Consider the following 14,184-nt stretch of genomic DNA (forward strand, 5'->3'; position numbering starts at 1 on the left):
GAAAATGTTTAACCAAATCAGATAAGCTAACTGCTGTTTGCATTAGTAACAAAAGCAGGTTGTTGAAGTTTGTACAGCAGTCAAAAAAGCACTGAGCACCTGATCTTCTGCATCCATCTAGTGTCTTTGGCTATGTAGGTAGCAGTATTTACAAAATCACCTTGACTTTATGCACTAGGGATAATTTACTTTGTAAAATAAAAAGCAAAAGTATAAAAGTTGTCAATCACATTTGGAAACTGTTAACACACATAAAAAGATCAACATTAAATATATACAATATAAAAATACATTTTTTTCTTTATGAAAATTATAATACATAGCTATAATACACAACATATTGAGCCATCAGTCACAGCTACAATATAATGCAGTCTTGTTCCACACTTATGGCTGGACTCTGGGTATGACCTCTCCGTGAGGAAACTCCTCAATTTCAGAATGAAACATCAACTCTAAAAGAGAAAGGAAAGAATTATGTTTTCTTTGAAAACTTTCAGCTGAATACAATTCCCTTATTCCTGAAAAGTACCCTGGCATTCCCCCAAGACTCCTGCTTTTCATCCCAATCCTATTATCAACAGCTCAGCCATGGCAAGGGCCACCAATGTTTTTAGAAAACTATTGCTGCTCCCCAAAATTGACAGAATTGGTGACAGTGTTAGCAGTTGATCGTTTGCAGTATCATTGTGCATTCAACATGGACACTGAAACACAACTCTGAATTAAACTGAGGGATTGTTAAAGTTCTGCAGTGTCAGACTCAGAAAGGAAGATTTCTGTTTGGAGACTCATTTATTTTTAGAAGTCTCTGTTCTGTGTCTCACAGTGTTAAGTTAGTGTATCCCATCCTTAGCAGACTAAACTTTCTCTGCTATTTGGAATAAGTACTAATGAATTTTTCTCTAGAAATTTCCAAAGTGTTTTCCAATCTTAGTAGGCATATTAAGTATAAAAAGACTTAATCAAAACCTGAGTAAAATTCTGCCACTGGATTCTTTGAGTGAGTCTTTATTATTTATGGGTTTTAAATATGATGTAAGCATTTATTGTAAATTTTACCATTAAGGATTGTAAAGGCTGCCACTTAGTTATTTGGGGTTTTTTTAACTCATTAAATGATTTATTAGAAATAAATACAGTAACTGGAGCCAGCTGAAATATGGACACCTGCACATTAAAATTCAAAAGTAATTTGAAGAGGCATGTTGAATCCTCAACCTCCAAAACACAAATTTGTGCTTGACTTCATGGTGTTCTCTTAGGATACCTTTTGACTTTTAAGTTGAAACCTAGGATTTTTATGTACAGCATACCTTCAAGTGACGACCCCCCTCCAGCCTGGACCAGCACAAGCAGTCCTCATTTGAAGTCCTGTTCTGCAAGCACACATCTGACTTTTCAAAGCTAGGGAGCTCCCAAAACTATTGAAAATAATATTGAACTTGTAACCCATTTAGCACTTGCAGAAGGAACATTAATAACATTAGAGAATTTTCTAAGATGCGTGTAGAATAAATGCATTTCAAACATTTCTCTTCAGTGAAAAGAGCCATTCTGTAATGTTTTGACATTTATGTTGCTTCAGACAGGACAGATGGAGCTTTTCTTTTTACATTAATCTTTATAATACCAAACACAGACATTAGCATCCTAAGAAGCATTTGCTGTGCAAGGTTTCTAGGAGATACTTGTTTTTCCTCAGTCACAAAATTTCTCGGGACTAGTCTTGAACACCAAATGCAGAGTACAGTAGATTAAAAAAATCCAGCAACTTGAATAAACAAAATTTTGCCTATCAATGTTTCCTACCTTCACTGTGGTCCAACTCAGGTCGAGAACTTAAGAAGATCCAACTTGTCCCAACTAGAACAGACACTACGAGATTCACCACAACCCACGAATGAACAATTTCTGCCTCTGTACCTGCAGTCCTGGGAAAGACACATCAAACCATCAGTCATCATGGGTGCACAGAAGTTACAGTAATTACTGCAACAGAGTAACATCAGAACAAGTTTGCTAAGCCGGGTGTGAAAGAGAGCTACTTGTACCATCACCATGGTCTTGCACTGCAAAGGCCTGGTAAAGAGAATCATCACCAAAGACCACAGAAACCCTAAACCTCCATCCCCTCCCAAAACTAACAGTGCAAACCAGCAAACTTTCACATAAATGCTTTTGTTCTACCTCTCCTGGTTTACTTTAAAAATTTGTGCTACCCGAATTTGAGTCCATTAGTAGGTACTTCAGAAAGTAACAGTTTTGGATGGGATAACTTAACACAAAACAATGGTTTATATTTAAATGCCAGCTGTGTCTGCTAAGCCAAGCCTGCTAAGTGCACCCTGTGGCAGCCTCAGTGTTGACTGTCTACAAAATGTCCTGCCCTTGAACCCAAAATAGTTACCTCAGTAGGGTCCTACTCTCAAGCAAGAAATTTTAAGGCTCCTGTCAGATGACATTTCCAGCATCATTCCAACTCTTGTTTGAGGTATGACAGATTTGCAACCAACATGACCACACATATGCTTGAATTTTTATTTTTCGGTGAAATATCAAGTGTTTAGGACAAGCTCAAAGGCAGGTTCAGAAATAAAATCCTTCATCAATACTTTAAAAAATATATTCTACAAGATCTTCAATCTGCCAGTTTGACAAGGGTCCCTAAGTGAGCTATGTCATAATTCACAGAAGTGATTCCTTGTTTCCTACCATATACTGCCATTTTCCGAAGGTGGCGTGTAGAGGTTGATTCTGTCACATGTCATCTGCTGGCTTAAGGATAAGATAAGAGCAGCAAAGTACACTGGAAGAAATGGAATTAGAAGTGTCAGATATAAACTCCCAAAATGCTGTCTCATCATGACATGTTACTAATCATTAAATTTTCTTTCCTTTCACTCCACTGCCTCCAAACATAGTCATCTTTAATTAACTCTTTTTTCTTTAACATTCCCCTGACTTATCAAAATCTGGTTTCTGCACTTTTGCAATCCATGAGCTACATCAAAGCTTGCATTTTGTGATTCTGCTTTTTTTGTTAGGTTTGTGTTCTATATTCAGAAATGGAAAAGAACTTTCTCACTAACAGCCCCACTAATGCTACGATTGCAAATGCTTTAAAGGATAAGGAACAAAGTGTTTATGGCCTTTGCTGTTATCAACTACTGAGCAAGTCATTTATTCTAAAGCAGAAAATAACCCAGGAGGAAGATTTCAGTTAAAAGAGTATGAAGGAGTTTTCCATTTACTATATTTTCTGGACAGCTTTCTATCCACTTCAAAATACTTACAGAAAGAAGCTAGTGCTGCTGGGTCTAGCGTAAGAATGCCCCTCAGTGCAACTGATGCTTTTGCCAGATCAATCCTGGTAAAAAAATCAAGAGTCATTAAACACAACCCAGTAAGACAATGATACTGCTCCTCTAACAGTATTCTGTTGTTCTTTTACTTTTTGCAAGGCATTTTTTCTGCCTCTGTAACACTGCCTTAACATACAACTATATCCCACACGCATGGCAATGGTCCCCATTATGCCAATTCCAAAACGAAGGAGGATTCCATCAGGTTTCATACTGCAGGCCTTTCTGAAACAGGGAGAACCTGGGGACATCCGTCCCCCCTAATCCTTGCCATTCAGTTCAGTGTCCATGCTAATGTAACTGCTTACATGAGCAAATATGAGCAACTTGGGATTCTTCCCTGCCATCCTTGGAGGGAAAAAATTTTTTTCATGGCACCAACTCCTCCCCTGGCTTATCCTACCTGTAACTAAAAGAAACATTTGTAACATCCATTAATCTAGTCTAGTTAATGATCTTGTTGGAGCTTCTTTCTTTTCGTTTCCACTCAATCTGTAATGCCAGGAAAGCTGTTCACTCAGCTGTGTTCCAAACCTGACTAGGCAATGGATTCATATGAAAAATGAACCTGACAGAAACATTTGTTGTTCTCCACCCCTCTTCACAGTCCCACTTCAAAAAAAACCAGGTCAGCTCTTACATTTGTTTCACCTCCTGATCCCACAAACAGCAGCAGTATGTTGAAGCAGGGTGCAGGCACTGGACAGAAATGAGTACCAAAGGTCTGGATGCACAAGTACACCCCTTCTGTGTTTAGTCAGTCATATGAAAAATCATTCTTTGAGTATATCAATTAAATCATCAACAGCAAACCAAACTGTGCCATAGAAAGGTGAAAGGAATATCATATACACAAGTAATATATGTATATATACACACCTTTCAAATACAAATATGTTTTACCTGTCAAAGGCTGAGACTGTACTGATAGACAGCAAAAAATAGAACAAACTTTGAGCTGGGTATGCTATTGTCTTATACTGCTCAAGCAGGTTAGAAACCATAGAAAGCTCATTTCCTGCCAAAATGTAGATAACCACGATGTTCCATACAGCATAACCAGCAAGGAAGCCGTGAGTGAAGAGGCCCAGAACCCTGAATGGAGGAAAGAACATTAGACCAGTTTTAACATCTTGAATTAGCTACAGACAGAAAAGGCCTCTGAATCCATCTGTTCAACCCGGCTTTTCAAGGCCTTTCAGAGATTGTTTCTGAGCACTTTTTCTGATCTAGTTTAAAAAATTCTAAGCAAGAGTTCTGTTTCCTCCCATCACACCAGACTGCATCAGAATCTGAGCACTTAAAGAAAACAAAGATATTTTACCTTCCCTTCATTACAGCCACAGGCATCAAATACTTTCACTTGTAGCTGCCTGTAGCTGCCCAGGACCACTGCCCCTTACACAGTGTTCTAACTTGTCCCCAAGGCAATCTTTTCAATATCTTCATTGCTAAGGAAAAGCTTTGAGCTGGAAGCCCAGGCTTCCAGCTAAAATATACCACAGAAGAAATTGGCTGCTATCTTCCCAGTCTCTATCAAATACAACCTCATATTATAAAAATGTTTTTGCTATTATGTACAAACTTAGTCCCCCAGTGCAATTTCACTCCTCCCACTTCCCCACCCACCAGGATTTGTCTTTGAGAACTGTCTGAATTCAGGTGTTTTTATTCTGGTGATACACATGATGGGTCAGTCTTATTTTCTAACACATTTCTGTAGGTGACTAATGTTTTGCTTCTCAGCTCAAACTCTTGCTATCGAGATTATGTCCGAATCTTTGCAATACAGCTTTCTTAGTTATTCTTTTTATAAGCTGTATTTCACATGTGGTGTCTAAACAAGAAATACATAATCTTGACAACAAATACCAAAAGCTAGAGGATTGATAAACTTTATACCTGTTGAATCCTGAACCACCATTTATTTGGAATATCCAAAATAAATAAAAATATACCACAGCTATAGAGGAAAGACATTAATTTTCAGAGAAAAAACAAAACCCTGATTTATGTTTATTTACATCAGAACATTTATCTTTCACCTGAAACTTCGGTGCACTGAGAGGGCAACATCTCTAGTAGTCCATGAAGCCTTCACATCCAGAAGTACATTGATATTTTCAGTGGTTTTAATCAATTCTGCACGATCAGCTGCCTGAAAACGCCCTGAAAGAATAAGGAAATCAGTTTTAGGGAGCTCTGTTTCCTTTCACCATCATTTCTACATTAATACTTATTAGTGTTAAAAAGCTGTAAGTATCTAAATTTCCATTAGAAAATTTCTTCTCCCTACTTCCTGCCCTTTGTCAGCTTACACTGATATAGGATGCCTCTGGTCAGAGTGGTGCATAGTGGTGGGTCAGGCTATGATGTTAACAATGTGCAAAGCACTTGGGAAACTACTCAGTGTTCCCAGGGACCAAAAGAAATGCAAATTAAAAGAGACAAACACAAACGACCTGCAAAAGACTCCCACTTGAAAGACTTTTTGTAAGCAATAATTTCTTCTCAAGGTAATGTGACAATATTAAATCAAAAAAGCTCAGCTGGGTACTCTAAAACCTTTTTCACCCTCATCATGGAATTAAAAAATTCAACTAAATATACCAGCCAAGCAGCAACAGCATTCACTGTTGAAAAATTGTCATGTATATTTACATCCAAATAATTTTTGTTTTGGAAAACATTTTGAAAAATTCTTCCCAATACTACAGTAGTTGGATTTTAGATACAATAATGCTTCCTCTAAATGCAAGAATGTTCTTAAATTACTTAAATCACAAGATGAACTCACGATTTTTTTCAACAAACACTTTGCTAACAGGCTGACTAATTCCAGTGGGAGCAGCAAACACAGGCTGCTGATCTGGGCTCTTCCTGTGCTCATCTTCAATGATGTCTTCCTCCTCCACTTCCAGCTCATTGGAGCTCACTTCAGCTGGCCGAGGTTTCCTGTTGGCACAGAACACACAGTGGCACAGAGAAAGAACTGGTAATGTGCAAGCTCCAAAGGCTCCTATGACCATTTAACGTACCTAACCTGACTGATAAGAATCCGTCAGGCTGTGACCTGGATAATACTACCCTGTCTATAATTTTAAGGACTAAAGTTCCCATGGAGTTAGTTGACTAAAACCATATGACTAATTCCATATCCAGAGATTAATGATTAGAACCTACCAGAACAACCGGGAAAAAATGCCAACTTTTGTAAAATTAAGATAGTAAGAATGATAGAAAGCAGTTCCAAATTCTAATTTTTCATGTCTGTGACTGAACTATTAGGCTCATGGAAATGTATGTAGAGCTGTGATTCATCCAGGTATGCATAGAATGAAGAAGTTAAGAAAGTTAGATCCTAACCCCAGAAAGAACTGTACACAGGCTGAATGGTATCATGGGCTTCAAGATTTCACATTTTTGTCAAATGACAATGTAAAATACTCCTCAGCCACATTGTCACAGTTATTCCAGATTCTGAGCTATACTAGTTTTGTCTCACTTTGTTCTTTTTCTCTGTTTGCGGATCACCGTTTCTTCAGCTTCAGGGACATCCATGCCATTTCCATTCTGAAATAGGGATGCTACATTTTTCTGGGTAAAGGAGGTCTCAGAATCTGAAGATTAAAGAAAACCAATCCAACATGAAAATGTCAGAGCTTTCATAAAAATGGAAATACATTCACCTAAATACATAAATAGTTATTATATAAGAAGAGTGGCAAAAAAAAAATTATCTGAGCTTTGAATGATGTAAAATACTATATAATTTCCAAAACTATATCCATTATTTTATGTAGGTTGGTACCCTATGAAATCTGAAACCAGAAAGTGAAACTCTAAGCTACCACTCACCCAGAGATTACTTTCAGCCGTTTTAGGTGAAGAAGCACATGAAATATTTTAAACCTGAATACACGTTATCCAATAATATTTCTGTGTTCCCAAGTTTTATTTGCTGCTCTCTCCTATCTACAACTACCTCACGTACCTGTAGGTACTTTCTTCTTTTTGCGTTTCCTCTGAGGAGGGGCATCAGGAGGCTCAGGAGTCAGGGGCTCGCTGCTTTCAGACTGCCGACGAACCGCTGCCTGCACAATGCCATCTGAAAACCACGGGAAAAGACCCAGCAGCCTGAATTCAGAGCCACTGAGAAACAGGCCAGAGAAAGCTGCCATTTACTACACTGTTGCCCAGCTGAGCAACAACTCAGATGAAAATGCCTTGGCTATAGGAAATGTAAGAGTTGGGAATCAATGAGGAGAAGTAGAAATACAAAAAGGTGTTTCACTGTAACACTTTCATGCTCAGGAGGGAATTTAAGTACCCAGAAAGTAGCACAATTCCTATTTGGGCATGGAGCAGAGGACTGCCTGAAAAGAATCTATCACCAGAAAGAACTACACCTCTTTATTTTTTTTTTTTTTTTGCAAAGATTATAATGCAAGATCCAGGAAAAAAAATTAATAGCCTCTTACAAGGTGATCCACAAAGATATGCGCTAAGGCAAAATGGCATCACATCAAAGTAAAATTTAAATGCTAAACATATAGCATAAGAATGAAGGAGGAGCAGAAAAAAAAATCCACTGGAGGTTATTTACTCCAGTCTGAGAGATGAATTATTACACTTTGGAGGAATTATATTTCCGTGAGAGGTTAACATGAATTCATATTACAGTACAGTAGCATCAACTTGCAAGAACAGATGTGGAAAGACAGAATTTCTTCTCCATTTTACATCACACCTGTTCTTTAATAGCACCTTCAAGGACTGCAATTTTCATGGTAACAACCGAATCTTTGTTTCCACTTCACACTCAAGTTTACCCACTTTTTATAAATTTTATGGTGCAAAAATGCAAAATTAACCAGTAAAGTAGCAGCAAAAGACGTACTTTGTACCACCTTTCAGCTTTTCACTGAAAACAACAGTAAACAAAACTTAATCCTTAGGATATCCTGCTAGCAACAGCTCTAGTTGTTGCATTTAAAGGTCTGTCAGTGAGGCCTCACTTTTAAGTAAATAAAGGAGGTTTACTCATCAAACTTTTATATGGACCCAAGTCAACTGGTTACAGAAATCCACTAAATTCTATTAACATGTTCTGCTTTATCAAAACAGGTCAGACTTACAAACTTGCTTAAAACAATATGTTTGTTCTGCAGATCTGCTTCTTGTAAAAACACAAAGCTCTGATACTAATAATCTTTTACAGTCAACTAATAATCTAATACTAATAATCTTTTGCAATCTTCAGTGATAATGGAGTGATTAACTTTACTTGGCCAAGGACTGAAATTGAACCAGACTGCTAAATGTGTTTAACTTAGTTCATTCAAAAATTCAAGTGCTTAACACATTCAACATAAGCAGCTTACAGCTGGAAATGTCTATTTAATGAATTATGCAAAGAAGTTAGAAAGGAAAAAAATGGCAGGAATAAACAAACAGTTTTCAGTCTTGAAAATCTCCTTAGTCTCCTTACCTAATGGAGTCTTTCCTTTGGATTTCCTTTTTTTGGGACGACTGAGTGGAATTTCATCTGCACAACATAAAACAGAAGTATGGGTGCATAGCAAGGAGAAACCTCCATCTCCTTTTTTAAACAGCCATCCTATTTCACGTTAAGAAATGGATTCTTTTTTACAAATTATGACATCCTTTGTTTTTACAGGTAAGATGATCATTCACCAGTTCATACAAGGAGGAGGAGTAAAGGAAAACAGGGTAAGAAATCAGGGTAAGAAGTCTTATGTGTAGCAAAGGCTCAGTACACGCATGCACGTGAGTTAAGTGATAAACTGAAATACTCTGAAAAATAAACATTGTTTAAAGCACAGCAGCAACATTTGAATTACCTCGATGGAAATAGCAAACACTAAAGAGAGCAAAGAAAGCCTGCATTTAGGAAAAGTATAAGGCCCTGTCTTTAAATAAAGAATTAGTAGCACCAAAAGGAACTACCAGTGTTTGTAGCTCTCTTTAATAACTCACCTTGGCTTCCACTTCACATTGAAGAAGAAAAGTTGTCGACAAGCAGTGAAAAAAAAAGATGAAAAGAAAGTTAATTTTGAATCAATTACAATTCCCAAGGGTGAAATTCATGCTGCTGCTTTTGTGGTTAATGTCCTTATTCCCCCCCTCCTCTTTATGAGCAGTTGTGTATAACAGGGTTAAGGGAACAAAGCAATCAGCAAGATTCAACACTTTGCTGGTGACTATGCACAGTTTCTTGATTGGCTAGCTGTGGATCAGATTAAAAGCTTTAATCACCTGGGTAATTAAAACTTGTCTTACTGCCTGGTATATAACAAACCAACAAAAGTTATGAAACATTTGAGCCCATACATCACTAAAGATGTATGAATCTTTATGAGTCATGTTCTGTATGAACATAAAGAGACACTATCTGTTGACAATCATAAACATCACATTTACTTGCAGGTACTTTGAAGGAATTCTGAAGTATCATCTCATTAAAACTATATAATTGCTTTTCCTTTCACACTGAAAAAAACCCCATTTTTTTCCTTATACTACATTAAAACTAATAGATACCTAAATCACTATTAAAGAATATCTAGCCTAATTCCAGAAATTCCTGTTTTAAAGGATTTGTGATTCAAATAAACTAAAGAACACAGAATAAAAGAGGGAGGAAGAAGAGATTAAAATGAACAACAAACTATACTAGTTATGAAAACTGGAATATTAATTTAAAAGTTTTTAAAGAGTTTATCTCTCACAAGTATTAAAACTCAGGTAATATGGCAAAATGGTAAAATTTGGTAATATGGTAAAATTTCTTGGCTTCGATAAAACTTCAAAATGCTTTGCATTCCTTGTAAAACATTTTGAGACAATAAACTAGCAAGAGAAACAATTTTACTATTCAGATGTTTATCAACACCTTATCAACGTATTTCTCTTAATGTTATTACTTTCAAAATCTGCATCACAGCACCATGATCACACAATTCCACACAATGCAATGATTTTACCTTGGCACTGGAGGAAGGGCACGAGGTGGGCACTGAAAGACAAGAGAGAGACAGAATTCAACTTCTGCCAGTATGAAACCACCTCTCAGAAAACAGCTTCTCATCAGAACATCCAACGTATGTTTTGCTCTGTATACCTCCTAAATGGCAAAACATTCCTAGTGGAGGTGTTACATAAAAGCAGGATGTAAAAGATGCTGGAATAATATGCCTTTACCAGAGTTCTGATGGGCACTGCAGCAGGAACATAGAGCTAACCTCTGTGTGGAAGGCACAGCTTGCATTTCAGCTTCAATAATTTTCACTTTTCATGTAAAGTATCACTTTCATTAGAAAGCTTAGTAGTCATTCTATTTGAATAAAAATAAAACATTGCAATAATTGATGCATTAAATATAATTGTGCAGTATACGATGTGAGCTGGGTATTTTCTATTAATGAAGATGCAAACTCAGAACAATAATAAAAACAATAAAAGGAAATAAGCTCACTTATGAAAATACTTTTAAATATTATAAAATATTATTTTTCCATATATTTTTGAACATATTTACCAGCAGGTCAAACACCTAGAATCTAAAAGTATCTCCTGATAGTTATCTGAAACTGAGCTCATACCTTTCTGTCATCTAGAAAAAGAAGTTAACTACTACACAATTATATTGAAAGAATATACACAAAGAAGTAGTTCCCATGCTCAGAAAACTCAGATGCCAGAAATAGAAAGAGCTGTAAGACTGATAAGACTCAAGGATCCACAAACTTACCACTTGTTTCTTTCCCATATCATTTGAAGTCGTTCCCTGAAAGAGGCACTGTGAACTGGTCTGTGCACCCTCACGCTGCTCACATTGAACCTCAGCTAATTCTGAACTAAAAATAAACTTCAGGCAGCCAGGATTAGCTGGAAGTGAACCCTCCTGCCCCTGGGTCAGGACCCAGAACTACTCCCATCTGAAACAAGGGCATGTAGTTCAACGGCAGCAAATGTTACTTGCATTAAAAACCCCTTAGCTCTGCACGCTGCTACAGGCTCCTGTAAGCAAATTTACATAGGTTTGTTTACCCAAAGCAAAGGAGATGCCTCATGCAAGGAAGGGTTTGTGGGATTAGACCTCAAATCTCTCACTTGGATTTTGGCCATGCTGAAGACTGACAGCAAATGCCATTTACATAGGTAGAGAACTGCACACCCTAAGAAGCACCCAGCAAATTGGCGGGGACTGGTGACACACTGGTGCACCATAAGGGAAAAAAATATTGGTAAAGGTCAGATCTCATTACTTTTATTGTTTCCAACATTCTTGTGGCAGTAAATATTAAATGCTTAAGATACCTGGTATTTAAAAAAAACTAAAAGCTAAAACCCCCATAAAAATAAACAAGCCACAAATAGCAAAACAAGCTTTCATATAACATTCACTGCCTATGCAGTAGTAATTCTGTACTCTGGAGTACATCTCTATTTTATTACCTTCTGCAAAACAACTGGCAAGTGCATTGATTTCTGTATCATTTATTCCTTGCAACACAGGAAACCACATGCAAACAGTCTATTTGCAGTTTCACAGAATCTGAAGTAACTCGCCCCAAACTTCGTAAAAAGGGCGAGTTTGGAGACAGGTCCCCATGGACATTTTGTTGTGGACACAAGAGCCGCTGAGTGCTCTAACGTGCCCCCGAAACCGAGAGACTCCCACAAACCAGGCAGCCGCCGCCTCGCTCACACCCTGTGTTTGCACACCCTGAGCCAGGACACCAGACAGCGGAACGCACCCGCAAACTCGGGAAAACACGAGCTACCCAACTTCCCGAGTGTGCATTGTTGCAGGATGCTGAGGATGAAAGGTTTAAACGTCCAGAATGTTTAAAAACACTGAAGCAGCCTTTACAGACTCGTTAAAGCCTCGCGGCTTTTCTTTTGAGAGATGTACATGAAAACATACGAGGAAACGCTTGCTTGTTTCCGCAGCAGGGACGGGCAGGAACGCGCGTCCCCGCGGCCGGTTACATTCCCCCCTCCCGCGGGATGCAGCCGGGCGGGCACCGCCGCCTCCGAAGCGGAGCGGGGATGCGGGAGCCGCGCTGCCAAGGCGCTCTGCTCCGGGGGAAGGAAGGGCGCTCCGTTCCGGGAGAGGGGGCTCCGTTCCGGGGGAGGGGGCTCTGCTCCCGGGGAAGGAAGGGCGCTCCGTTCCGGGAGAGGGGGCTCTGCTCCCGGGGAAGGAAGGGCGCTCCGTTCCGGGAGAGGGGGGTCCGCTCCGGGGGAGGGCGCTCTGCTCCCGGGGAAGGAAAGGCGCTCCGTTCCGGGAGAGGGGGCTCTGCTCCGGGGGAAGGAAGGGCGCTCGGCTCCGGGGGAGGGCGCTCCGCTCCCGGGGAAGGAAGGGCGCTCCTCTCCCTTTTCCCGCTTCAGCTCCGCCTCTCCGGAGCGGCTGCGGCCGGGCAGCGCCCCGCCACTTCCCTTCAGCTCCAGCGCTCGGACGGGCCGAGCTCCCGCCGCTCCCCGAGCCCCCCGCACTGCAGGCAGCCCCACGGAGCCCGCAGCCCCACGGAGCCCGCAGCCTCCCGCCCGCTCACCGCCGCCATGGGCCGCGGCTCCGGCTCCGATTCCGGCTCCGCAGGGAGGAGCCGCTGCTCGTCCCGCCCCGCCCAGCGCCGGGAGGTCCCGCATCGCCCCCTCTGCCTGCCCGGCTGCGCCTTCTCCTCACCGAACGAAGCGAGCCCAGCCCCGCGGCCTCGAGCGGGCTGCAGACCAGCAGAATTAAGGGGGAAAGGTTTCTGGACTAGTTCGGCTTGTAGGCAGGGTCCAAAACTGATAAATGAAGTAATCGCAAACAAACAAACAAACAAACAAAAAGCAACGAAAAAGTAGGAAAAAACACACGGGGAAAAAGGCAAAGAGAAAGAGTCGACAAATTTTGGACTCGGCAGTAATGGGGAAGCTGGTCATGGGCCAGCATCACAGAACTGGCTGCTATCTCACCTTTCCCCAGTACGTGCCCCACATCAATGACATATCGAAGCTTTGGTCTCTCCCATTTTATGTCTAATCAGGGAATACAAGCCCTGGCTCTAGAACATGCAGGTAGCGTGGTGACTGTAATATTTCACTTTAAATAACCTCTTTCTGGACTGTTTAACTCGCTTTTGTTGATTTTCCTCCAAGACGAGGTAGGCCAACAAAATGACCATTGGTGTACCTCAAGAGGAAAGACAGCTAAAAATATTAGGTGAAGAGAATGAGTAGCTTAGTTGTCACAAGCGCCGTGCTGTTTTTGATGAGGAGACCGTGCTACCACTGACCAAACCAACAAGATAAAGGTTTCTGATGATTTTCCTCTTTGTTAAGTCCACGTTCTGTCATTCTCTACTCACTTGAGTTGATGAAAGAGCAGAAAAGATTTATTGCATGTGTTATGAGGATAACCAGCTTTTGGAGAAATTCATATGATGCCAATGCCACTCCTATCTTAAAAGGTAAAAAGGATTAGCAACAAGGCAACAAACCAATACCTTTTATAAATAACACTTTGCAGACAGACACTGTGCAAAAAAAGCACATTCTGACTTAATATTATTTATAAACTTCCAGAATGTAGAGGCATCACAGGAACAGAACACGCATAATAAAAAAGAGAAGAAAGGACTTCTCTGAACTTATGTGTAAGTAGATAACATAGATACATGCAACAAAATAGATTTTTCTTTATTCTTGTAACTGAGTGCTCACAGTATTTCCCTTTTTTTTGTACAAAAGTGGATGCAACTGTAACATAAAAAGCTCAAGAGCTACACAGAACATAGTATGATTATAT

The 14,184-nt window shown here is 39.8% G+C and overlaps 1 protein-coding gene across 1 annotated transcript; it reads right to left on the reverse strand.

Annotated features, from left to right (window-relative positions):
* Positions 1-322: 322 nt before the first annotated feature.
* TMEM237 (transmembrane protein 237) lies at positions 323-11,157 on the reverse strand. Its single transcript, XM_062498452.1, has 13 exons — positions 11,140-11,157; positions 10,373-10,404; positions 9,366-9,376; positions 8,857-8,913; positions 7,360-7,473; positions 6,871-6,985; positions 6,163-6,320; positions 5,411-5,534; positions 4,269-4,460; positions 3,297-3,370; positions 2,716-2,809; positions 1,813-1,934; positions 323-455 (listed from the first exon to the last, which is right to left on the reverse strand). Exons 1-13 carry the CDS (start codon positions 11,155-11,157, stop codon positions 388-390), a joined length of 1,179 nt encoding a protein of 392 aa, XP_062354436.1. The 3' UTR covers positions 323-387.
* Positions 11,158-14,184: the final 3,027 nt, after the last annotated feature.

Source organism: Cinclus cinclus, chromosome 9 (genome assembly GCF_963662255.1).
Source record: "Cinclus cinclus chromosome 9, bCinCin1.1, whole genome shotgun sequence".
NCBI lineage: Eukaryota > Metazoa > Chordata > Aves > Passeriformes > Cinclidae > Cinclus > Cinclus cinclus.